The sequence below is a fragment of the Ambystoma mexicanum genome, chromosome 1p, assembly GCF_040938575.1.
Source record: "Ambystoma mexicanum isolate Mex_15411 chromosome 1p, UKY_AmexF1_1, whole genome shotgun sequence".
NCBI classification, from domain to species: Eukaryota; Metazoa; Chordata; class Amphibia; order Caudata; family Ambystomatidae; genus Ambystoma; species Ambystoma mexicanum.
In genome coordinates, this window is record NC_090921.1 from 294,196,340 (window position 1) to 294,222,479 (window position 26,140).

Genomic DNA, 26,140 nt, shown 5'->3' on the forward strand with positions numbered 1-26,140 from the left:
GGGTGCAGGGTAAAACACTGGAATATCTATGCTCCTGCTCAAGGATTATTCCGACACCACCTCAGTGAAAGCTTAGGTCAAACTTTCAGGGATACCTTCTCCTTAAAAAAGAAGTCGGGTATTGGGCCTTACAAGTGAGCGCCTGCAATTCACGGACCCGTCTGGCAACATACATTGCTGCCAAAAAAGTCATTAAAGTAAGAAGTCTAATGGAGGAAGAATGCAAAGGCCCAAACAGAGCCATTAGAAAAGTGAGAACCATGTTGAATTTCCAATCGAGGACCACAAAACCAGACCAAGTACATTCATTAACCAGTTTCTTCAGGATCTGTGCCACCACTAACTGTAAAAAGAAGAAGAAAGGAGAAGAAAGGAGAAGAAAGGAGAAGAAAGGAGAAGAAAGGAGAAGAAAGGAGAAGAAAGGAGAAGAAAGGAGAAGAAAGGAGAAGAAAGGAGAAGAAAGGAGAAGAAAGGAGAAAAAAGAAGAAAAAAGAAGAAAAAAGAAGAAAAAAGAAAAGAACCTTGTTCTGGTGCTTTTTTTTTAAAAAAAGTAAAGGGCCACCAGGTACCCCTTTCCCTTGCCCTATTTGGCGAAGGCCAACAAAAACTCCATCACTGAGAACGTGAGACAAGACATCTGATCTACTCCCTACACCTTGCAGCAGGCCAGAAACATTCTCCAATGCATGCATAGAGGGACCTGGTGGACTTCTAAGTGCAGCGAACACCACCTCTAGCACCTCTTCGTCCCAGTCCCCGTACCTCAGCCTCTCAAGCATGCAGGTTATTTATTTTTTATTTTTATTTATACACTTATAAAGCGCCGAAAGCCCACAGGCATCAGGTAGCATCACATAAAACAAGACATTACACACAACAGAGCCACCTAATAATTTCTGCAAGCTTCGACAACCATTGCTCAGCATCAATATCTACTTAAAAATGAATGTTTTAAAGTTCTTTCTAAAAGCCATGTAATTAGGCTCAAGCCTGAGAGCAAGAGGGAGGCTGCTCCATTTCCCTGCTGTACGAGTAAGGAAGGATCTGCCTAAAGCTTTAGCGAGTCTATGAGCTGGCATTTTGATCTTTCCCATTGCCTCTGATCTTAATGCACGATTGGGATGATCTGGTCTGTTTTTACTTAAGATACTTAGGAGCCTGGCCAAAATAAAGTTACTCACTGTAGTGACTACATTCCGTCCTGTAGGACGCGACCAGAGCACTTTTTGTAAAAAAGCATCAAATTGAAAAATGTGTCCTTCTCTTTTTACGTGGGGTACCACACACGGCCATAACCCAACCCTCCTTAGCTCCGCCCTGCGCATCACCCCTCAGTCCTGGTCTATCGCCAGGTCTGGGACCATTTAAGCAATAATAGAGGATACTTATTAGAGGGACGGCGAGCGGGCGTATGGAAGAAAGGGGACTATGGAATAGGAGTAAGGTAGTCACTACGGTGAGAAACTTTGTTATACTCCTACATCCCGTCTCCTTTCCTCCATACTTTTGGGAGATTACCAAGCACTCCTTACAGGATAACAGGTGGATGGAAATCCTTTACTGAAAGATGTTTTTGAGAACAGCTTGCCCGAACTGAGCATCAGCCCTGGAGCTCAGGTCTAAGCAGTAATGTTTCACAAAAGCTGATGGGTAAGCCCATGTAGCTGCTTTGGCAATGGTTTCCCAGGGAACATATTTTTGGAAGCAATGGCAGCTGCCTTGCTCAACACAAGATGGGCCTGAATTCCCTTCGAAGGCTGAAGGCCCTGAATGGTATACGCCTCAGAGATACATGAAGCAATCCATCAGGAGTTAGTTGCTTTCGAGGCCAGCTTTCCTTTCGGGTCACCGAAGGTCACCAAGAGCTGGGAAGAGCTCCAAAGATTAGATGTTCTGTCCAAATAAAACTTAAGAGCTTGCCTTACATCCAAATTATGCAGAACCCTCAGCATCGGAGGCTGGTTCTGGGAAGAAAACTTGTAAGGAAATAGACTGGTTCAGATGGAAATCGGACACCACCTTTGGAAGGAAAGAAGGATTGGTCCGAAGGACAACCTTATCCTTGTGAAAGGTGAGGAGTGGATGTTCTATCGACAAGGCCTGAAGCTCGCTTACACGCCTTGCTGAAGTCACTGCAAGAAAAGCCATTTTCCATTAAAGGAAATTCAAATCCACCGTAACCATGGGCTCACAGGTTGTATGGCATAAAGCAGTAAGAACCACATTCAGATCCCACTTAGGATTTGGGTTACGCACATGTGGATACAGATGCAATAGACCTGCAAAGTGCCTTTTAATGACAGGGTTCGTCAAACAAAAAGAGTCCGAAGACGGGTAAGGGGCAATAGCTGACAAATAAGTCCTGCAAGACAAGACATGCATGCCCGAAGATGCCAGATGAGAAATGAAGGAAAGCACTGTGTCGATGGCAGCTTCTCTGGGGCCCAGCTGTTTTGCTAAACACCAGTGACAGAAACCGATCCATTTGCTCCTATACTGCAACCTGGTCGAAGGTTTTCTAGCCGCCTGGATGATACGCATATTATCCACGAACAAATTGAAGCTTTCTAAATATTTGAACTCCGGTACCAGGCCGCCAAGCCTAATGATTGTGGGGAGGGGTGCGACATCTGCTGATCGCTCTGGTGAAGCAGGTTGGTAATCCGCGGAAGCCTGATCGGTGAGCAGACTGACAGATGCAGAAGCTCCGAAAACCAGAATCTGGCTGGCCACCACGGGATTATGAACAGGAAAGTGCAATTCGAAGTGTTCCTGAGCTTGCATAGCGCCTGGTGAATCAGAGGAAGAGGCGGGAAGGAGTAGGCCCTCATTGGGCCACAGAATCTCGAGAGCCTCTCTCCAGGGAAGAGGCTCCTAACCAGTTCCTAGAAGCATAAAGACCAAGTTTCCTGTTTGATGAGGTCGCAAAGAAGTCCACTACTGGAGTGCCCCAATGGCAAAAAAGGTCAGAGAGGATCTCCGTGTTCAGCTCCCACTCGTAGCGGACGTCCGCTCGACGACATAATCTGCCGTTACATTCAGCTGGCCTGGAATGTGCACCGCCAACAGCCAAACACTGTGCAGAATGGCCCATTCCCAAATCTGAATGGCTAGATCTACAAGAGGAGGTGACCTGGTACTCATCCGCTTGTTGACGTAAAACATGGATACCGCATTGTTTGTGTGGATGTGGACCACTTTGTTCACAATCCCTGGCTTGAAAGCTTTGAGCACCAGGAAAATGGCCAGGAGCTCCAGATCATTTATGTGAAATTGTCTGTCCTGCGGCGACCATTGGTCGAAAACCTGAAGATGATCCATCGTTGCACCCCACCCGATAAGGGAGGAGTATGTCCTAATGGTCACCTGAGGGGAGGGCTCCTGAAAAGGCGCACCCACCGACAGATTGCTGGAAGAAGACCACCATAGGAGATCTGTCATCATGCATGGTGGAAGCGGAACCATTTTGGTGTCTGGGTCCACTGCCTGAAGCCAGGAGCTCCGAAGAGCCAACTGCTTAAGTCACATCTTGAGACGCACAAGGAGAAGAGCAAGAACGCACGAGGAGAGGAGACCAAGAAACCTCTGGATCCACCAGGCGGACATGCTTTCCAACAGATCCACCATCCTGTGCACCGTCAAGTATACTCTGCAGACGATCGTGTTCCAACGGAAACCCAGGAATACCGGTATTACCCGAATTATTCGTTTACAATTGTTCGAATGACACAATTGTTCGAATAATAGGGGTCCTAATTGACCTTCTGCACAATTGACCGTATGGTCATTTTAATATATATTATGGGTTGGGTTGGTGTAATAATAATATAAGGGGATTGGGAGGGGCTTTGGGGTGGGAGTTGGATTGGGTGGGGGGCTGCAGGGGGTTTCCCCCCGCATATATATCCTAATTGACCTTTAAATTCGGTAAATTGTGCAGAAGGTCAATTGTTATTCGAACAATTGACATTCGAACAATTCGTATACAACCGGAATATCAGGTCCTGAGAGATCGTCATGGAGGATTTCCACCAGTTCACAGACAGCCCAAGACTGAACAGGAGCTGAAGGAGGGACTGAAGATTGCTCGAGGCTTTCACCAGACAAGGACTGCGCAGAAGCAAGTCGTCCAAATATGGATACACATGAATACCCTGTAGCCTTAAAATCTGCGATGACAGCAGCGCCAAGCTGAGACCAAAAGGGAGCACTCGAAACTGGTAGTGCTCCTCTCCCAAGGAGAACAGCAGATATTTCCGATGCGGGCTCCAAATCAGGATATGCATATAAGCATCCTGAAGGTCCACAACGCTGAGCCAGTCGCCCTTCTGAAGAAAGGACTTTATTTGGCAGGGTGAAATCTTGAATTTCTCTTGGGGAAGAGAAAGGTTAATTTGGGAAAGTTCTAGAATGGTGGGCAGGCCAGCCTGGTTGGATTTGGCACCATAAACAGACAGTAGAAGCCCTTCCACTAGGGGAACGTGTTGCACCGCCCTGAGATCTAGAAGCTTCTGGACCTCGGCTCTGAGGGAGGGAGTCCCTGACTGCTAAAAGGGAGGAATGAAGGGTGGGGTAGGTTGGAGGGGCAAGCAGAAGCCCTCCTGAGCGATGGACAAAACCCATCAGTCGTCGGTGATGGTTTGCCACGCCTCCAGATGAGACGAGATGCGTCCTCCCACCGGAGTCTCGTGCAAGTGCCAAGAGAGACTACCTGTCCCTGAAGAGGAGGCTGACTACTGAGCGAAAAACCAGCCACGTTGCTGCCTCTGGGCGGGAGTTACCCAGCGGAGGATCAGTCCTGCACAACCTGCGGTCTTGGAACCCTCTGAAGCCTGAAGAGGATTGAGATAGGGACCCAGATCTCTGAGCTTTTACTGGGGCCTTCACGAGCAGCGACAAAGACTTGGCAGTTTGTGTGCTCGCCTTAGTGAGCTCGTCATCCATTGAAGAATGAAACAACTCTGTCAAAAGGCAAATCCAAAACTTTATCTTGGACCTCCTTTGAAAACTTTGTTGCATAAAGCCAAGCCTGACGAGAGGTGTCCATCCCCAGCATGAGGCCACGAGCCGAGGTGTCAACATGGTGCGCAGCAGCCTCCAGCATATCCTGCGCCAACACCCTGGCGTCTGACAAGTTGCCTTTAAAGAACTCCTGGAAGTCAGCCAAATCTCTCCACAATTTCATATTCGCAGCCGCCAGAATGTGCTCTGCGTTAGCCTGATGCAATTACAGCGCCAAATTGGCAAAAATCTTATTGCCAAGGACTCTAGCAATTTGTCCTCCTTGGACAGAACTTGAGACGCAGCTGCGGAAGTCACAGAGGCTGGCTTGGATTGCAGAATGGCGGCCGCTAGCACAGTCGAGGACGGGAGCGGGCATGACGCCAAGGCTACTTCCTCTGAGGTGTGAAGCCTGTAACGGGCATCAATCCTTTTATTTATATGCAGACCGGTGTGGGTTTTATACGAGACCTTGCGGGCCTCGGACAGGACGTCCCTCTGAAGGGACAGGCCGGTGCACTCCTGTGGGGACAAAGTTAGCACCCCCGAAAGGACCCCTTCCTGCAGAGCAGGTGCCTCCGGCACTAGTATGTCAAGGAGTGACATGTCCAGTACCCGATCATGAAATGCTCTGACAGAGCAGAGCTGGTCCTCACTGTCCTGATCTGCCAAAGGGTCGTCTAGAGTATCCAGATCCACCGGCTGCGATGTGACCAGCGTCATATTGACATCACGCTTTGCCGGAATCTTGTCCACCGGAGACAAAGGAGGCAGAGGCAGAAGAGCCGGAGGAGGGCCGGGAGGCAGAGGAGGTGCTACCGCAGGAGCGACAGGTGCCGTGACAGGAACTACCAGGGCAGGAAAAGGAGTCTGAGGGCAGATTTCTCTAAAGAGGTTCTTAAAGTACTCCCTCATGGGATCAGAGTTCATTAGACTATGACATTTACCAAAAAAGGCATCCTCTGCCGAGACCTTAAACGCTGGAGTGGGCAGAGGCCTCATGAGGAGCATAACCCCACAAACGTAGTGAGGAGGGCTGCTAAAAGGGCCCGGCACCAACCGGAGACCAATGGGGCAGATGTAGGAGGAAGCGAGACCGAATCAGGTAGACATATCCGGGCATGCCAGTCATAGGAAGGGCGGAACGGATTCACACTGTCGCATGGAAAAGGTTGTCCACCGAAAAGAAGATTTCCAGCACCCACTGTCGATAGCGTGGGTGTGAGGGAATGTTAGGCAGAAACCTGTGCAGTTCCCTTAGGGACCACTGCAAAAAGTTTAAGACTACAGGAGTAAGCAGTAAACCCAATTGGTAGCAGTCTGCACCACCCAGATTTACCTGGTAGCTGTGGCTGAGCAGTCAGACCTCTCTCAGGAAGAGTTAGGCACTATATAGAGTATACACAATAGGGCTAAAAATACAGTAGCACAAGCAAACACTGACCAGAGCTTTGGCATAAACGTATATAATTATTTATTTAAAAAGACACTTGTAAAAATACACTGGCACTAATATGTCAAGCAAGTTCAAACAGTCACTATATCACTATAAGTATATACACCTCCCTAGTTAATTATTCGAAAAGTCTAGGTTAAGACGCCACTTATTTAGCAAAACAGAGGTGAGCGTGTAACCGTAGATGGCACTCCAATAATTTGTTTAAAAAGGCAGAATAGGAAAATAACAGTACCAAAACTTAAGAAACCACAGCAAGTCAAGAAAGGCAGGGTGTACTGTATAGTAAAAAGTTCTTGGAGAGAGCAAGGCGGAATGTGCCCAATATCACACAGTGGAAATGCACTCAAAGTCTTTGCAGAAAAGTCAAAAAGAGGTTGGATCAGTTCAGAAAGGTAAAGTTAGCAGGTCCGAGGTCACCCCAGGATAGAGTCTCAAAGATTTATGGGTCACCTTGGACAATTTGTTGCAAGGGAGACCAGGCGGGACACAGTACCTGAAATGGTGAGAAAGCTCCAGCGGGGGCAGTTGTTCCTGCAAGCGGGTGCAAGTCGGGGCTTCGTCCAGGGGAAGAGACGATCTCGGCGTGGAGGAAAGCTGGAGGTCGTTGCACTACCAGGGAAGAAACCAGCCGCCGAGTTTCCTGATTAAAAGGTAAGACCCTTTTATTCGCAGTAGTGGTGAAGCGTGGCTATCCGGCTGCCGTGGTGCTTGGCACGGGCGATTCGACCACGAGACGGTCCAGGAAGGCGATAAAAGCCGAACTGATTGGTCCCACCAGCTCAAAGCAAAGAAGACTCTCCTGGAAGAAGATCTCCTCTGTCGTCGGGGAAGTGGCGAGTTCGTACAGCAGGGTTCCACCGGTGGTGTCGTCGTAGATGGCTCAGCTTCTCCCCTCTTTGGATTCTTTAGGTCCTGTGGCGACTTCTGAAGTTCCAGTCCCCAAAGCCCTGCTTTTATGCAGAAAAACCCATTCACCAGCCTAGCTGTCACTCAAACATGCTAAGTGGTGAGCCGGGCGGCTCGCCACTGGGCCAATCACACAAGAGTGCGACTTGAGTTGCCAAGGCAACTCAGTCCAGGGTGCCTAATCCCCCTCCCACACATCCTGTTGACCCCAGACAGAGTGGCACCATTTGGAGGGCTTCTGGGGAGAATCCCGCCAAAAAGTCGAACAAAGGGCTCGACTTGGGTTAGAGTTTCAGAGGCGAACACAAACACCATTTTAAAACCGAGTCCCGACAAAAAGACCCAACCGGGGAATAAAAATTAAATAAATAACCCGGCGGTATCTTTAACATTGCACCAAAAAGTGGTGCGTTTAAAATGAATGGGAAAATCCCATGGGAAATATTCCGGTGGAATATTTCGCATGGCATCCATTGCCACCAGCCAGAAACTCGACAAGGGGGGACTGGACAGTGCCCCCTTGGAAAACAGACCCAGGGGCAATCGAATTACCCCTACCAGTACTTCCACAATATGATGGTTTGTACTGGTTCTGTTCACAATTTGAGACTAGTAAGCCAATGTGACTTTACATGCCCTGGGAGACAGTAGTCAGTCCCAGGGTATGGAGTCTATGTTTTGGGGTCACTGTGACACCCCTGTGTTACTGCACTGAGGGTGCTGTGTAACACACATACCAAAAACACATGAAGCCCTATGGAGTAAAAGACCCCATAGCCCATAAAACACATTACATAGTCAAAGGACATTCTCAAATCATGCCCAAGAGTGGGTGAAATTGAGTCTCACTCTTAGCAGGAGAAAAAATAAACCCCAAAAAACCCAGCAAAGCTGCTGGGGGACTCACTGGGTTTGGGAAATTAGCCTTAACAGAGAATTCTCCCTAACAGGGAAGAATCCAAAATGGCCACCATAGACCACGCGGGAAGGCCCGTCATTTTGTGAACATCTGAGGAGAACTGCGTCACATGTGAGTCTGTGTGGGAAGCTCCTGACAAGGAGCCCTCAGAGCGATCTCCGGTACCAAACGCCTCAGCAAGACTATGCTGGCTATTCGCCATTAGCTATTAGAACCTCGGATCGTGATCCGGTATAGGCAGGCCCCTCACGGAAACCCTGGTACGCCTATTAGGCCTGCGAGACACCTCAGGGAAAACCCTGGTAGCAGAGCTTTTAAAGCCCCTCCTGGACCTGGAGGACCCCGGGAAGGAGTCCTCGGTCTGGGGTGCCCTGAAAAGTAAGGAACTTACCGGGCGTCTCTTTCCGTCGATGAAGAGTTGGAAATGCGAAGGAGGAACCTTCTTGAAGATATCCTCCCATCGACAAGGACGACGCTGAAGTGCCCGATCCGAAAGGGAGTCGCAGAAGAAACAAGTCCCCAACGGTGTTCCGGTCCCAGACACTCCAAGCAGAGAGAATGGGGATCTGTCCTAGCGAAGCGACGTTCGCAAGAGGAACAAGTAGGAAATCCCAAACGATCCGGCATAGACGGAGGACTACGCTACCACAGAACTGGAGCAAGAGAGAAGGACAACGGGAAGGAAAAAAGCTCTTCCCGGTGATGCAAGTGTGTCCAGCCGCGACCGCGCAGAGAAAAGGACTGAAGGGCGATGCGCGGGGCAGAGCTAAAGGAGGGCAGGGATACAGCCGCTTGCGGTCCCCCGCGTAAAAAGAGAAGGACACATTTTTCAATTTCATGCTTTTTTACAAGAAGTGCTCTGGTCCCAATGCCACAGGACGTATGGAGGAAAGGGGACGGGACAATGGAGTAAGGCATTTATGGGCTAACGTCATAGCCTTAAACTGGATGCGATCTTTGTTCCAAGCCAGTGCAGAGCAATCCTATCCTTAGCGATTTGGTTGCCCTTTGTTTTGCCTTTGATGATTATAAAGGCATTATTCTCAATAACCTGACATTTTTCCAAGTAGATCTGCCCCTAACATAAGGACATTGCCATAATCCAGGCATGACAGTATAATAGCTTTTGCTATGGTGGCAGTATTTGTTTCACTCAGGAACGGCCGAATGGCTCCAGGTAGGCGAGATAGTAGGAACTACATATGTGCAAGTATTGCACCTGAGCCTCCGAGCCCAGTGATGCCTCCATAACCAGACCTAGGGTTTTTACTTGACCCGTGACCTAAATATAGGTGTCTTTGATGAGAAAGTATTTACACTTTTGACCTAGTTTCGCTCTGGCTTGTTGCGAGCCAAAATTAATTAGCTTGGTCTTCTTACTATTAAGACTAATCCAATTTCTCATCCAATTCTCAATGATGCTGTACAGTGACTAGATTTTTGTGCTATCCTTTATATAGTCACCCTTCAGCTCTACCACTAATTGGGTATCGTCGGCGTAATTTGTAAAAAAAATACACCAACTCCTTCCAGCACCTCACATAGACATCTCATGAATAGATTAAATAAGAGTGGAGACAGACTCGCCCCTTGTGGGACTCAATACTTAAGGGCTGCCATGGAGCAATTACTCCCCCAATGAATTTGCTTCCCTATCAGCCAAAAAGAAGGCCAGCCAAGTGGCTGCTTCTGTGGAACAGTTGGCTAGGTTGAGAAGGTCCAGGTTCGGGTGAAGCACATTGCCACCAGACTGACAAGAGGTCCAGTCTCTGAGAAAGCCGTAGAGGTGGTCATATGGGCAGTTCCTGAAGATCCAGGTACCACGTCGTCCTCCTCCAGTCCGGGGTGATCAGCATCAGGTGAGCCCTGAATCGCCACAACCTCCTGAGAACCTAAGGGATGACTAGTAACAGCGGGATGCATAATGGAGATCGAAGACCCACTCCACCAGAAACATGTCCCTTAAAGCCCCCCTGTGGGGAAATTCCCTTAAAGTGAACTGCTTGCATTTTGTGAAGTCCTTTGTCGCAAACAGGTCCAAAGTAGGGGTGCCACACTGGCTGAAGATCTCGGCAATCACTTCTGGGCATATCTCCCCACTTGTGGGAGACGGAGGTCTGCCTGCTCAGAGCGTCCATCAACCCATTCTCCACCCCTGCCAGAGAAGCTGCAGAGGCTGAGATGTTGTTCTCAGGCATCCAGAACCAAACTTATATGTCCTCCCTGACAGGTGCAGTGATCATACGCCTACCTGCTTGTTGAGGTCGTGCATGGTCACTGTGCTGTCCGTTCAGAACTAGGACATGTCTCCCCTGCAGGTAAGGTGCTAATGCCATCAGTGCTCGGCCAGCAGATTGATGTGGCAACATTTCTACTTCTGGGACCAATGGCCACTGACTTACAGAGAGCTGCAATGAGCTCCCCCAACCCCCTAGCGGGGCATTCATGACTACCTGTGCCTCTGGTCATGGTGCCCAGAATGGTTCACCTGCCAACATGTTTATCCTGTCGTTCCACCGGGTCTTCCAAGGTACCCAAGAGCCCTCCAATGAACTGGAGCCTCTACGCTGGTGGTCTGTGATTTCTGTAAGTTCAGGGAGAAACCGAAGTCGTGAAGCAGCGAGCAAGTGTCCTCGAAACCTGTTGCGGTGACAGACCCAATCCTCCAAGTATGGGAACGCAAATACACCTGCTCTCCTGAGATGGGCCGCTACTACTTCCAACAGCTTGATAAAGACCCTTGGGGCATCCCTGATGACAAACCTCAGGAACTGCCTGTGATTCATGTGGATAGGCAAGTGAAAATAGGTGTCCGACGGTCCAATGACACCGGACAGTCTTGGGACTGTAGAGCCTGGAGAATTTCCCTCTACATAACCATCCTGAATGTGTCTTTTCTCATGTACTTGTTCAAGTCCCTGATGTCCAGAATGGGACAGAGTCTACTCCCTTCTTGGGTACCAGGAAGTATCGAGAATACCAACCTAAGCATATTTCTTTAGCTGGCACCCTCCTGGACCTCCCATTGCAGTTGTCAGGAGGATGGAGGGGGTCTGTCCGGTGGTCATTTTAATTTATTTGGATTTGTATAGTGCACATCTGCCCGGGGCATCGTGGCGCTGAAAGCAGTCTTCCTTGTTACAGGCATACATGGTGTATAGATAGATACAATGCAGAGCATTATTACATATGATTGTGCTTATTTACATACAGTTGTGAAAATACATCAGGACAGGTAGGGTTGGGTGGAGGGGTTAGTTAAACAACGTGGTTTTGAGTAGTCACGGAAGGCATGGTATGATTTTTCGTTCCTTAAATCGGTGGGGAGTGCGTTCCAGTTTTTGGGTGCTAGGCGTTGGAAGCTGGACCCTCCAGCTTTGCTTCTTTTGAATCTGGGTACATGGGTCTGGTTAGTCAAGTGTGACCTGGTGGGTCTAGTGGATGTATTAAGGGCGATTCTTTCAGTAAGATAGGGCGGAGCATTGGCAAAGAGGCATCTGTGGGTGATGGCCATGGATTAGAATAATTTGCGTTCTTTTATAGGTAACCAGTGGGCTTCTTTTCTGGCTTGGGAGATGTGCTCCCTTTTAGGGATGCTTAGGGCTGCTCTTAGAGCATTGTTTTGTGTAACTTGCCTTTTTTTTTAGGTTTTGTGCAGACGTGCCCAAGAAGAGAAATTGCAGGAGTCCAGTTTGGTACTTACTGTGGCTCTGGCTACGACCAGGCAGTTTTTAGAGGATAGGAAGGATTTAACGGCATTAATTACCTTGGTGGTAAGTACAGCAAAGGAGGCTATGGCATTGACTTGCCGTGTCATAGAAAGAGTGGAGTCAAGATATACTCCTAGCGTTTTTACTGCAGTGGAGACTGTGATGGTGGAGTTGTCTATGTTAAAGGATTTGTAGTGCAGCGGGAGTTTGTTTAGTGTTTCTTTGGTGCCAACTAGTAGGATGTCTGTTTTGTCCCCGTTTAGGCAGAGGCTGTTGGCTGGCATCCAGGTTTGGATGCCTGTATATATCTTGGTTAATGCTGCGGCGTCTTGTTCATAGAGACCTGTGAGGGAGAGCAGAACTTGTGTGTCGTCAGCATAGTTGGTGTAGACTATGTGACGACGGCCCAAGTCATTGAACAGTGGGAGGGTGAAGATGTTGTGTAAGGTGGGGCAGTGCAGGATCCTTGGAGCTAGAGACAGGCCATCTCCTTACCATCTCCTGTGAGCTCCAAGAAACCATTCTTGACCTCCACCCACTGTGAAATGGTTGGATGCCTCAGAGATGGTGTTCCATAGAACATGCCAGAACTTCACAAAGCCACAAGAGGCATTAATGGTCTTTAGGATCATGATCCCACTTTCTTTGCAAAGCGTCGACTTTCTTCGACTCCCCATCAGTGGGGAGGTTCAACGTTGAGGACCTGGACTCAACTGTTCCAGCCTGCACCTCAACCGCGGGGTTCGGTTGGGCCATCACGAATAGACGCTCGCCTCTTGCCGGCTTTTAATTTTTTCCTCAGCTCTGCGTCGACCGCTGGCTTCAAACACAGGTGTTGCCACAAGGTCATGTGATTAATCCTATGGATCTCTCACCAAATCCCTGACTAATGTCTCCTCCCAGGTGGCCAGGGAAAGAGACGCTTCCTGATCCTGACCTTGGGGATGGTGCTCTGCAGGAAGATCACCTGGGGAGAGAAAAGACTCGGGGAAGTGAGAAGAATCAGTGGGGCAAGACAGTATTGACCTTCCTCTAGGGAAGAGATGTTACAACTGCCAAAATACACATAGGTTGTTCCCACAATCTAACTGTTCCACCTGTTGAACACCTAAGTAACTAACTCCTGTTGTATTAATGTGAATAACACCCATCACAGGCCAATAGAGCTAAAAGCTTCCCTGACTGAAAAAGCTGGAAAGAAGTCTGAATAATAATCGCCAAAAGCCTAGAAAAACATTCTTTTATTCAAACCAAACTGGTAACTTATTTGTAGGATATTCTTTCAAAGAAAGTTATAGAAAATAAAAAAAGGCAATTCAGTAAAATAGAAAGAGCTAGAAATACTAACTTTATTGCAAGGAGCTTCAAAGTCCCATAATTCCCTCAGCACTTGCACAAGGGATACTGGAGGAACAGTACTGTGGGAGCGGGCTTCTAATTAGTGAACATGAACTACACCTGAAGGGGGCAGAGAGACTTAAAAAGCCCCCTCAGGTGCAGGCATCCGAAAATGGATCAGGGGAAGGAGAAGCAGAGCAGTGGAAAAGGAAGAAGCAGCTAGAGCAATGGTTGCAGCTGAGGGGGAAGCCTTAAACCCAAAAAGACAGACCACTGAAACGCCTGAAGCCGTGGCATGTCCAGAGAGAGTCTTTGCCTTGAACTATCCCTGTTCCAGGGGTTGCACAGCAGAAAGCGTAAGGCAGAGACGCTTCCCTGATAAAATGTAGTTGTGCAGTGTACGTGCGGCGGGAAGCGGCAGTAATGAGTGAAGCGTTCCCTCTTTGCAGATTCCGGGTGGCTGGGTTGCACCGGACCCTCTCCGTAGCAGAGGCGGCTCCAGTTCCTCAGTGGTTTGAGCAGAGGACCACCAGAGGAGGGTGTCCACCGAACCGCTAGGAGCCACAAGTACCAGAGACGTGCGAATACCGAGCGGAGCATAATCAAGTTACTTACCTGGTGAGTTCCGAGCTTGCAATCGACTCTGGAGCGCAGATCACTGTCCGCGTGTTTACGGCAGGCCGATTCACTCACATGCGAGTGAAAGCAGCAGTAACCTTCTAGACAGTGCAGTATGGAGCGTTTGGGTGTGCGTATGGGTTTGAGTGTTGGAGCTTGATGTCCGGGGACGTGCCCAGTCTGCTTGCATCGTGGAGGCCCTCTGCTAGTACCAGACACCATGAAATCAGGCAACAAATCCAAGGCTGCACCTCCCGCAGCCCCCATGGGTTCCAAACTGAAAGGCATCGGGTTGCCGGCCACGTCAAAGATCGAACACCGGGTCGAACACAATTGATCTCGAAAACGGTACAAAGGTTCCATCTTGCAGGATTTCTGCCAGTCGAGGGGCTTCTCGGCCTGTGGGTGCTGCCAATGGTATTGGTGTACGAGGAGGCTTCTACATCGGGGTCTCGCTCAAAGGCGTTCGACCACCTGTGGCTTCCTTCATGCTGTACGAACCGGCACGGTCATCGCAGAATACGCCTGTGGCATCAAGCCCGAAGCCATACCAGCCGAGGCATTCTCAAAGACCACCTTCATCTGACTTTTGAAGACCTCCCAACTCCTCCCTACAGGCACTCTTCGAAGGTACAAAGTACCCGTATATTCTGATGAATCAGAATTGTGTCTGCGTTTGTTTTTGTGTGAAGAGAAAGAGTGGTGGGACTCGCTCCACTAGTGTGAGTGTTTTAGATATTTTGTCACGCCTTCACTTCGACACTTCTCAGGTAAGGCCCCTCGGGATCATGCTCTGGGGACTTTGAGACCAACTTTGGAGTGGATTTCGACAGTGGTCTACCGAGCACCTGTTCAGCAGAGCTTTCCTTCACCGCTTTTGGGATCATAGCTAGGGCAGAACCACATTGCGGCATATCATGCCCGTCGCAGAGAGAGAGGCTCAAGTTCAGTTGTAGGTGAGCATGCGCCAATGTCTGACATGAGCTACTAAACAAGAAAATGCATGATTCAGAGGCTTCTTGAGGAATACTTGGACCCTAGTTTGAGGCAGTCTCCCTAGTTCAGAATGCAGTGAATGGCAATCATAAGCCTAGTGCAGGGCACACAGAGCTACAGCCAGGCGAGTACCAGCAAGAGGTGATCAATCTAGGGCAGTTTTCACTGGAGGGAAATGTTCACCATGGCACATTGAAAGGAGACCAGTCAAATTTGAGTGTGGGCAGTAGAGAGGGGCAATCAGTGTACGCATGAGCAACTCTGGTTTAGGAGGTGGCCGAGAGAGGACATGGAAACAATGAAGTAACTGAACAAAGTAATCCATGCCAGGACAGCTGTCTTAAAATTGGGTATAATGGTGGAATGAAGATGCAGTGTAGCAATAGGTGAAAATAAAGAAGCATTGAGAATAAGTCAAAGAGAAAGTGTGAATACAAGTCACATACAAACAGGGGCATTTGACAGACCACTTTAGTGAGAGATTCAAGGGATGATCTTGGCATGCTAGAGAGAAGTCAAAGACTATCCCCCCCACACCACTTATGGAGACCCTACTCTCACCTGGCACTGTGAAGTCCTGAGTGAAGATAATCTCATCCTCTAGGTCAAACGGCTCTTCGTCTTCCTCCTCTGTGTACCCATGCAGGTCCTCCAGGTATGGCACGACTGTCATACTCCGCCAGCGGTCCCTTGTTTCTGGGCTGGGAGGGATTGGGACACATGCTTCTGCCTGGGGGTGTTTCTTTCTAAACCAGCTGCAAGAGTGGTGGGGCAAAAACAGAAAATACATTACTAAAGTACTCGTACTAATCTCCAGTGACAGACAGAAGAGTCAACTTGACCCTAAATCTCAACCCAATAGCCAATACTTTTTCTCCAGCACCATCATAGTCAAACTATCGATCCTTTGGCTTCCCCACCCATGGTGAAATAGGGGGCAGCAGTGAAAAAAATGGAGAACGTTATTGCAGCAGGGGCTCTCTGAAAAAATGTGAATCTCCTTTTGTCTGCGGCAAAGGCTTACAGGGGCTGCATGTGGATAAACTCAGGTTTTAGCTGAAGAGCACCGATGTAACTTCGGTTTCTTAATAACATGACCAAATGTTAAGTGGGGACAGAAACAGGGATGCTTTAGGCAACCACTGGTGTCAAAGGCTTCCAAGAAGTAATGCTTAAATCATATACGGAATGCCAATCCTACTTCAGACTCTACTGCACCACTTGATGGATTAGGATGGTGTCACCAATTTCATATAATAGCTATCTTGACCCAGCTCAACCATGGGATACAGAACAAACTAACTCAGTTAATGATTCCTGGTACTAAATTGGGGCACTAATATTACATCAGGGTTTTACCCAAAAATAACGTGTTGCCCCCTACACAGATTTTAAGAAAGGGCAGCCTTAATGCCATACCCAGATCATCACCCATTTAGTGCCCCATGACAAAATAGAGAGGGACAGTGTCCTACTGCAGTGCAGCAATGACATGATGTATGTGGCAAGGCACCAGAGTGGCGTGGAGGTCAAGGACTTAGTAGAATAGCTTTCCACCACCTGCAGGACTTTCTGTAATTCTTGACTTAATTTGTCCTCCGGGCAGATCAGAGCCAGATTCAGACTGGCATCTTTTGTCTGGAACACAGGAGGAAGTGGGTGGGGAGGAGGCAAAGAGTCATTACCTCCATCTTCCACAGATGTCTTCCACAGTGACTACAACATTAACCAGGCCCGCCAGCCCCCGCCACCTTCCCAACAGAGAGGTGGGGATCTCACATTATACACCAGTGCATTGTTATGTATAGCTGAACAAATCAAGTGTGACACTGGAAGAAAGAAGGCAGTTGTCATGGAAACCATGTGCCGATGTAGTTCAGCTTCAGCATCCCTCAGCCTGGTCCACGATCAAGGCTGAGGGGAGCCAGGAATTAAAGGTACAGTGCACACTCTGGGCCTATTCAGCACAACGCTGGGAAGAAGGCCAGCAAGCAATTCACAGGAGTGTTAACAGACCATGTGTGTTAAGGACTCGGCAGGGCTTCCAGCCATCCCCCATCTAAGGTTGTGCTGCTCTTTCTGGCACAGCTTTTGCTGTTTATTCTAATATCTGTACCTCTGTCTCAGGAGGATAGCTCAGGGGCAACATGCTCGCCTTGGAAGCAAGACGACACGAAGCACCACGGGTTCGATCCCCGTGTCGGCGCTTAGAAACCTCTGGGTATTAAGCATGTTATAAATAACTTATCATATCAAGGATACATAAGCCTTAGCCCCTAAACCTCCATTACCCAACTAGACAGAACCTCCTTTAAACTCTTCCCTCCTACTTCGGGCCTCAATCTCCTCATACATATATATATTTTTCTCAACATTTTCCAATTAGGGCTCATTGATGTGCAGTATTGACTCGCTTTGCTCTCAAAGTTCCCATTATGGTTAGCAGTACAATGGCCCTCCCCAATAAAGTCTCATCTGGTCTCCCAGTTTCTCCCTCCCTGGTAAGGACGTTTGAAAAATTGAGAACGAGTCACAGCCTCTATGTAACAAAAAAAAGGGGGACAGTCTCTCAGGATGCTTTGAACAGATCTTAGTATGCCAAAGAGACCTCCACCCTTTCACGGGTGTAGTCTTGATGTCTGCTGAAGTGCCCAGAGGCTGCGAAGGTGTAGTTGGGCTCTCTCAAGAGCCCCCTCCGCTGTTGGTCTACCTTCCCAGCACTCTACTCGCAAACTGGTTCTATGGATGCACCAGTTATTGGTGCTGTCAGATAGTGCTGCCACACAAGCTCCAGGCGCTCTACCCTAACTCTTCCACTCAGTCCTCCCACCAAATCAATGCTATACATATGCACACATGCAGCGGCATCCTAGGCCCCAGTAGAAAGTATGTAAAACGACTCACTTGTGGGGAATACATAGGAGTGCTTGAAGCAGTCACTCATTTGTTGACCCCAGCTTGTGGACTAGTCTCGGATTGATTTCTACCAAATCACCAAGAATGTGACAGACGGAATACCCAGCACCTCACCTCCAACACAAGCAAGTAAGCATTCAGACACCCACTCCTCAGCACCCCTTCCACTGCAAGCTATACAAATATGCTCTTTAGAGCCTTTCAGCAAGACAAGCCCACCTTAAAATCGATGAGAAGGGGCAGGTGCAATGCCAGCAAGAGGCGGGGCAGGCATCACCAGCAGCAAGAGTGAAGAAGGGCATCAGGGAGAATCAAGCGGGCCTCATCAGCACAAAGTGTAATGGGAGAGGGGCGGGGAGATATTGCCAGCTGGGAGACAGGAGCTTAATGCCAGCAGGAAGCAACCAGGAGTGTTACAATACCAACATAATCAGGCTTGGGGGGGAGGGGAGGCAGCGCCAACCGCAGCGGTGATAGGTGCAGTTCAACCCATGCAGAAAGGCTTGGACAAGCAGGTATGCACGGTTAATGCCATTAGAGAGAGGGGTGGGGTAAGGTCAGCAGGGAGGTGTAAATGGTGCAATGCAAACAGTGGAAGAGGGTGGTAACACCAATACGGAGTCTTAAATGACAAAGGGGTGTTTGATGACCACAGCAGCAGAGGGAGGACAACTATCAGTGTAAAATGGCAGTAGGGACAGGAGGTGGTTGTGGGGGCAATCACTCCTGGGTGGGCAGAACGGATACAGCGAAAGTCTGAGAAAGGGGAAAATATATGAGGTAGAAGCAGGGTATTAGGAGCAATACAAGAGAGAGCACCAGTGGAAAAAGTTGTGGAAGACAACACAAGATGGTAGGGGGGGCATGATTGTGTGAACACCACTTGTCAGAGGCAGGTTATTGTACCATAATAGATTAAATGGGGTGTGTGTTCAATAACACCAGGGTTAGACGAAATGTGCAAACATGACCAGGTAGAGGCAGAATGTAACCTCTGCCACCACTTCAAGACATTCTAGGGAGAGATGGGGTAGCAATATCAGACACAAGGATGGACCACAGGGAGTTGCAGGGACCGTCACCAGGGTGAGGCTGCCCCAGGCAACACCAGAGTCGTGAAATCGAGGAGAGACAAATGGAGACAGCAGGCAGCGGTGGAGAAGGAGATTAGATACCTTGGAGAAGCAAAGTGTGCTCTCCTCCCCAATTCAGGAGAGATCCTGGGGAAGGACAAGATGACAACACCCAAGATAAAAGAGCTGGTTTGGGATCTTTCACTTGAGTCTACTACACTAGAAAGGCATGTTTTTGGCAACAGGAAGAGGGGACAAAAGGTCGGAAGACCACAACTAGTAAAATGCTGCGGGGTGAAAACAACAAACTCGAGGTGGGGGATTAACCACAGAGCAAAGTGTGGTACCCTTCAGGGAAAGGCAGAGGGGAAGATCATATGAAAGATGGTGCGGCAGGAATAAACACCACCACTCAAATGACAAAACCATTCCTTCTCTCCCCTCCAAATAGTCCAAAGGTGTTTCCCAAACCACACACAGAGAGGCACCTCCTTGACAAGTGGTAGTCTGCACAACAGCCACACTCCTCCCCCATATCTCCAGTGCAGAAGTGAAGACCCTCCAAATGAATCAAAAATACTATAGTCACCTGTGCTGTCGGATCTGTTGTAAAGAAAACCTTTTTGCTGGGTCGTAGGTGAGCATCCCTGAAAAAGAAATAGAAGGTTACATATCCGACTCGGAGAGAAAGAGAAGCTTTGACTTTTCTGCAAGGCCAGGAATGATGTACAAGTGACACCAATAATGCATCTGTTCGGCATCTGCAGTCGTGGCTTACGATGGTGTTATACAATGAATGCTGCACATGATTTGCTGCTTCTTGGATATAATGGTAGTGGATGAAGGATGTTTGCACTGATGCTTGCTATTCTGTACTGGTTGTGAGGCGTGTGAACTTAACGCAGCCTGGTATAAAATACTTATTATGTTTTAGAAATCAGCTAAATGCCAAGGCGGTAGCCTCGGGTTGCCAAGTCAAAAGAATGCAGAGCAGTGGGGTTGGTTTGGGTGGTCGTAGAAAGGAGGGGAGTTAAGATGTATTAAAGTATGCTGGACTGAAAGCCCTGCAATCTCCATCTGTCCATGCTGACTCACGCGGTTTCAGATTGGTATCCAGTGGGCTCGGACCAACTAGAGAACAACGTGGTGTCAATTCTAAATATGCAACACAAACATCAGTAGGTTCCCTAGTCAGAGTAAAAGATGCCTTTTATTGCAGGCGAGGATCTTTAGATGACTGTAGAGGCTGCCTAGTTGTTGGTGGTTTCAATTTTACGGGGTAAAGTCCAAGGAGCTGTACACAGACATGTGTTGACTCTGGCACAACCTTACATGTACCTTATACCTACATTTAAAATTACTGTGCTTCTGGGAATAAAATACAAACATGTTTGCACCAAACCCAATGAAAGATACCCTGAACAGGCAGGAACATTGCCAAGGAATAAACAAGAGTGCTTGAAGCAGTCACTCCTTACTTGACTTCATCTTCGTCAAAGTACTTGTCACGGGAGCAGAGCTCAGCGGCAACGTGCTCGCCTTGGAAGCAAGACGACACGGATAACACAGGTTCGATCCTGGGTCCACCTTAGACACCTCTGGGTACCCATCATATCATCATCTATCCCGGAAGAGTCATTTCCTCAAAAAATGGAGGACCCGCCAGCATCCTTTTGAAAAACAATCATTGGTGGGGGCAGGAATTAGCGGGTTTTCTGCATGCAATTCTTGATTAAAGTGTGGCAAGAAGTGCTGTTACAAGCAAACCTCGAGTAAGAATATTTTCTGCTACTTAAACATGGTGGGCACACAATGAGGGCCTAGTGCACCATCACAATTATTACACACAATAGCTTGGGAGCCAAAATGTACTTTCAGCTAGACGTTTTTTGTTCTCACTAAAATGGAGCAGTGCAGTGCTTACCTACCCCGTTGCACCATCAGTACGATAAAGGGTTTTATTTCGAGCCTGGGCGAGTGAACCGAATAATGCATGGTTGCACTACGTCTTACAAATATGTGGATCATTTTGGATAGTTTGTGGGCGGACAGAAGACACTGATCAGGAGGCTGTTTTCCTGTCGCACATTCCTATACTGCATGTACACTTTCGAAATTCTACAATGTACCAGCAACAAAATTAACTGGGTGAGAGTTGTTAAGAGTGCTATGGTCCTCTAATACGCAAATTCTGGAACCTAGGACTGGGCGATAATGACCAAACGTCTTATCTCGATATTTTTGGGCTAAATGGCGATATAACATATATATATCGATATTGTTTATGTGGGTTAAACGCTCAGTTGCGAGCCGCCAACTGCATGCGAGATGCCACAAACACCTTTATTTATAAACCATGATCAATATTAAGGGCTCCTCTTCCTGTTTGAAAACACACAGCTGTGTAAATACCAAAATGGAAATAAAAAGGTATTGTAGGTAATGTAAATATATGTATATATCTCAGTGTTAATATTGCCTCACCCTATATCGATTGTGAAAATATAACGATGTATCTCCAAAACTTCATACATCGCCCACCCCTAAATGTGTTGGTTAAACATTTCGGAAGGGGAAGAGGGGACAAGTATTTTTTTCTTGTAAACATATGGTTGATTGGTTATGTATTTCCAGATTAAGGGCAACAAACGTTAGAACTATGCACCAAACACTTAGCAATTTCCCATAATAAATAGGCCATTACTGCCAAATAATCCACATTGTATTTATCAGGCGCTCCCCCTATTCACACTTTAAATATGCAGTGCCTTAAATGCTTGATTTAGCACCCGTCAAACTGAAGGTTTGCCTAATGAATGTCATAGCACCAAGATGCCTCTGTGCAAACGTGTGCCGTATAATTGTATGGTACAATACGGTAGCATATTAACAGTAGTAATTAAAACACTTTGCAACGTTATACCAGAGTCCAAAGGGCACAGACTGCCTGCTACTTCCAAATTCCATAGATGCCCCTGGTCAAGCACGCAACTGTTCCAAGTTTACTTTGATGTCCAGACTAAGACAAAGTTTGGTTATGGCCATTTTTATTTTGAGCTATTCGACACCTATTAGCCGAAAATATTAAATTCAAGTACATATAGGGAGAAATAACATAAGAGGAGGGACACAGATTGTAGGCGTTTGGTTACTTGCCCACCCATGGCCATGCTAATCCTTACGGCCATTGCTACCCAGTTCCTGCCCCTCCCCTCGGGAACTCTGCGCTCGCTTTAATCAAGCCTGATCAATAAACTATGCACTCAAAGTGCCCGCCAGTGTTTTTTTCAAAGCAGTCTTCTGTTAATGACTTAATTGGAGTTGTAAACCCGCTACTGATTCCATACACATTTCTTAACCAGGTCTGCCTTCAGCCGTTCGATTTATAAGCACTGTGCGTAGTTCACTGAAGTCCTGTTAAAAATACGAATTTGAAAAGTCAACAGTTTTGGCTTGTATAGAAGTATTAGGCATTTGCCAGGCACTGCTATTAGATGGCCAGATACTCTCGCCATTTTGCAGCTGCTACTATCAATGGCCAGCTAATACTACTACAGCTCTCCCTGTCAAGTGCTTTTTGCCCATGGCTACACAAAATCTCAAACTGTTGGCATTGCCAATGCTGCTTTTCTAGTTCGGGTTTCCACAATACCAGGCTAGTGTGGGCAGTGCCAGATGTTCATGGTGTGGTGCTACTGTATGCAGACAACTCAGTGCGAGACCGTTCGATTATCTGTGGCTGCTTTGGAGAATGTCGAGAGCAACAGACTTGGGCCCCCTGCATGAAGAAGTGAAGAGGGCAAGAAGTCTCAGAAATACCTCCTAGCATAGGTTGCAAAGCAGCAGCCTCGGCCAATAAGCATTAGAAGATCTTGGGTTCTGCAGGTGCGGGTCTACTAAAGTAGTCTGAACAACTTGAAGAAATCGAGTTTGCAAATATGATTTGTCTAGCAACAGGGTACATTACGTTTACATATAAATATGACTAAAACAAGAAGGAAGAAAGCATGATTGGTACCTGAATGTCAAAAGGTCCTTATTGATGAAGATGGTATAGCCAGAGAATGATTAATTCTCCATTTTACAAAATCCTCAGGTGATAGTGAGTGATGGGTGCCAATTACAGCAATAAACCGATCTCCTCAGCAAACGTTATTCATACCTTCTCATTTACACCTTTCACTACCTTATGTTCGGACCGAATTCCATTTTTCAGGTGCTCTGGTCCACTTTATGGGGACCCCTAAACCTTGTTGCCCCCTTTGGTTTTGTATAATGTCTGGCTCATTTTAGTGGTCAGAGGGACTTGGACTGCAGTCCCCTTCGACCCGTTTTGCCATGGTGTCCGATGATAACTAACATGGCTTCTAGAATCTGGGTGCTTTTAAACACCTCCCTTTTGGCTGTACCATAGTTGTGCGGGCCATAGAGTGGTTGAAGGTTTAATTTAGTTTTGGCTCTACCTTGGTACAGACAATTGTACTACATTAATAGCCTAATGTGTCTTCATGGCAACCATTGGGGTCTTAACGTAATTTTATTTTAAGGCCCACTCAGTCATTTTGATAAGGGCTATTTTTTATTCGAGGAAACCAAGGCCTAAAATGGCTGTGATGGAAATATGGACTTACTCGGAAGTCAGCCCTGTATCCGCTTTAGTGGTCTGGACTGGTTCAGACTGGTCCATTGCCCTAGACAAGCCAATACACAAATTATGCAAGTGGGCCAGAGTGCTTGGCAGTGTTTAGGACCAGCCAGATTTGGAAATGCTTTGTTTGGCTGAAAGATTGGTTTAGGCCAGCCCATAAGTGAATGGCTACATCTGGCTTGAACCTGGCCATTCCTCCAGGCTGCTGGCATTTTGTAGGAGTTTGGCCAAAAATGTGATGCTGGATTCTTATGACCATTGTTAAGTGACTTCAATTCAGCAATCCCACTAAGCCAGTGCCTCGTCTGGGACGCCCAAGGGAAGCCCTTACTTATATATTTTTATGACAAGTTATACTCTGGATGATAAACCCTTATATAACGCCCCTCTCTTTGAATCCCCCTGACCTCACTGAGCCAAGAAGTAGGTTTGTTTTGCAATTTAAAAGATTTATTGGAAAAATTAAACTATATATCACACTTTTATAATAAATTAATATTTGATACACTTAAGAATATGACAGTGATCAACAATGGATAATATTACAATTGTACGCTTATTTAATTACTTAGGAGTTGGTATAGGAAGGAAAAGGTAACTGAGAATGCTTTTAGGGTTTCAAGGAAAAACAATGATGGAAAGAATTCAGTACAGAAATAAACTGATAGAGTTTCACAAGAGATAATATGTTCACTTTTCCCCTTTGTGGCAATTCACTCCCCCCCCCCTATACAATATAAGGAGATGGAAGTAAAGCACACAGTTTTCAGGAATACAATCAAATGTAGTTCAGTTCCCCCCTAGCAAGCTTAGATCACAGGGATGATTTTAAAACACAGGCAAAATACTTTTAAATGTGGTATGCAAAGAAGGGAAAATATGCTAAAAATGATTTTAATTCGCGATAGGAGATTCAAGGTAGGTGCCAGCTATTTTGAATTGGTTCAGGTCAACCTAACAATGATTAATAAGGGATTATCAGGTTGAAAGCGAATTTCAGCAATGCAAAAGACGGCTATCTTAACAGGAGCTAATTGGACCAAATCGCAAACCGCGGCACTTTTTCCGAGTGCATCGAGCGCGATTATGGAAGAACTATAATGAATAGAAAATTTTAGGTTTGTTGAAAAGCTTAGAATCTTAGCTTTAAAATGAAAGTTAAATCTCGTTTTGAAAATGGGTGTGTGCGTGGGCATAACTAAGCCTGCCCCTCACAACTTATTGGCCAAGCTCACCTCTCTCTCTTGATTGGGGGAAGGAATGGAACGTAATCGGGCATCAATTTTATGGCATACAGAAAGAACACTCCCCTTGTCAATTTGCACACAAATCTATTTTTGATCCAAATACATATTTATCTATGTACCATTTTTCTAATATTATATGTCCAGTTAACATTTTCTGTAGCACCAAACCATCCGATCCCTGTCTTTGTAAGATGTCGTGTCCACTTATGACAGAATTCTGCCCTTTTCATCAAGAACACAACCTCTAAACTTTTCCAGAATTTACACAAACATGCACAAGGAATATGGGCATCAGATGATAAAGTGTGTTTTTTTACATGCAGACATTCAGAGTAATACCTTATTTTCCACTACTACCCCCCAGAACATACCACAGAGTCCTAACAACTCTTAAACTATGCACAGAAAAATCACAAGAATAATATTATATCATTTTGACAAGTCCGTACTATGAATTATCCATCTTTTTTTAAAATTATGCTCTGGCCCAGAGGGGTGTGGTTTCCCAAAGCACATGGTGACATTTCTGGTTTGTCCACTTCCTCCAACTCAGGTTGCTCACAGAGGCACTGCTCCCCCCAGTTTCTCCCAAGAGGAAGCCATTTACGGACCACCCCCCCCTAATTTAACATTTGCCTGAGCCAAGGAAAGCTCATTGTTCTGTTTCCCTGCTCCCAGGTGCTCCTCCCCAGATTCAATCAGAGCGGTGTAATCTCCTTTTGGTGGGAACAGCAGAAGGCAGCCAGGCCTGCGAATGCATTGGCTGGGCAAGTTTCAACTCCTGTCGGGGGTAGTTGCCGGGCAAAATTCAATCTCTTCAAGCCAGGCTTCAGCCAAGTGTCACTTTTGTTCCCAGTTTTTCTTCTTTCAAATCAAACTTACAATTTTTACACATGCAGCTAGAACGCTGATTCTAAGTTCAAAACTATGACATTTAAACAGTTGCAACCTATGTGACACTCAAAGTAGGTCACATTTATTTTAAACATTTCGATTTTAGTGGCTTTAAGTCCAATTTCACTTCAGCTGCTGACATCCACAGCTCAGCCAGTTTTGTTATAAACATTGTTTTGGGCTCTTCATCTTTCTAGATTTTGTATGCACACAAGACTACATTCTGCCAAATGTCTGCTGGTGTTCAGTGAGATTTTTGAATATCTTGCAATGTTTAAAATAGGCATTTTTAGCTTGCATTTCAGAGAAACAAAGGTGATTTCAAAGCACTTCTTGAGCTAACAGGCACTGCTGTATTTCCTTTGGCACCACGTTTCACTCATGGCGCTTCTGGTCCATCACGCTCGCACTTGTG

General features: G+C 47.0%; 1 protein-coding gene across 1 annotated transcript in view; it reads right to left on the bottom strand.

The window, feature by feature from the left end:
* STK11 (serine/threonine kinase 11) overlaps nucleotides 1-26,140 on the bottom strand; it is an 895,845-nt gene that overhangs the window by 203,389 nt on the left and 666,316 nt on the right. Inside the window, exons 7-8 of the mRNA XM_069647254.1 lie at nucleotides 19,526-19,583; nucleotides 15,509-15,702 (exon numbers count right to left, since the gene is read on the bottom strand). Of these exons, the coding sequence (XP_069503355.1) occupies nucleotides 15,509-15,702; nucleotides 19,526-19,583 (252 nt within the window). The remainder of the gene's footprint in view (nucleotides 1-15,508; nucleotides 15,703-19,525; nucleotides 19,584-26,140) is intronic.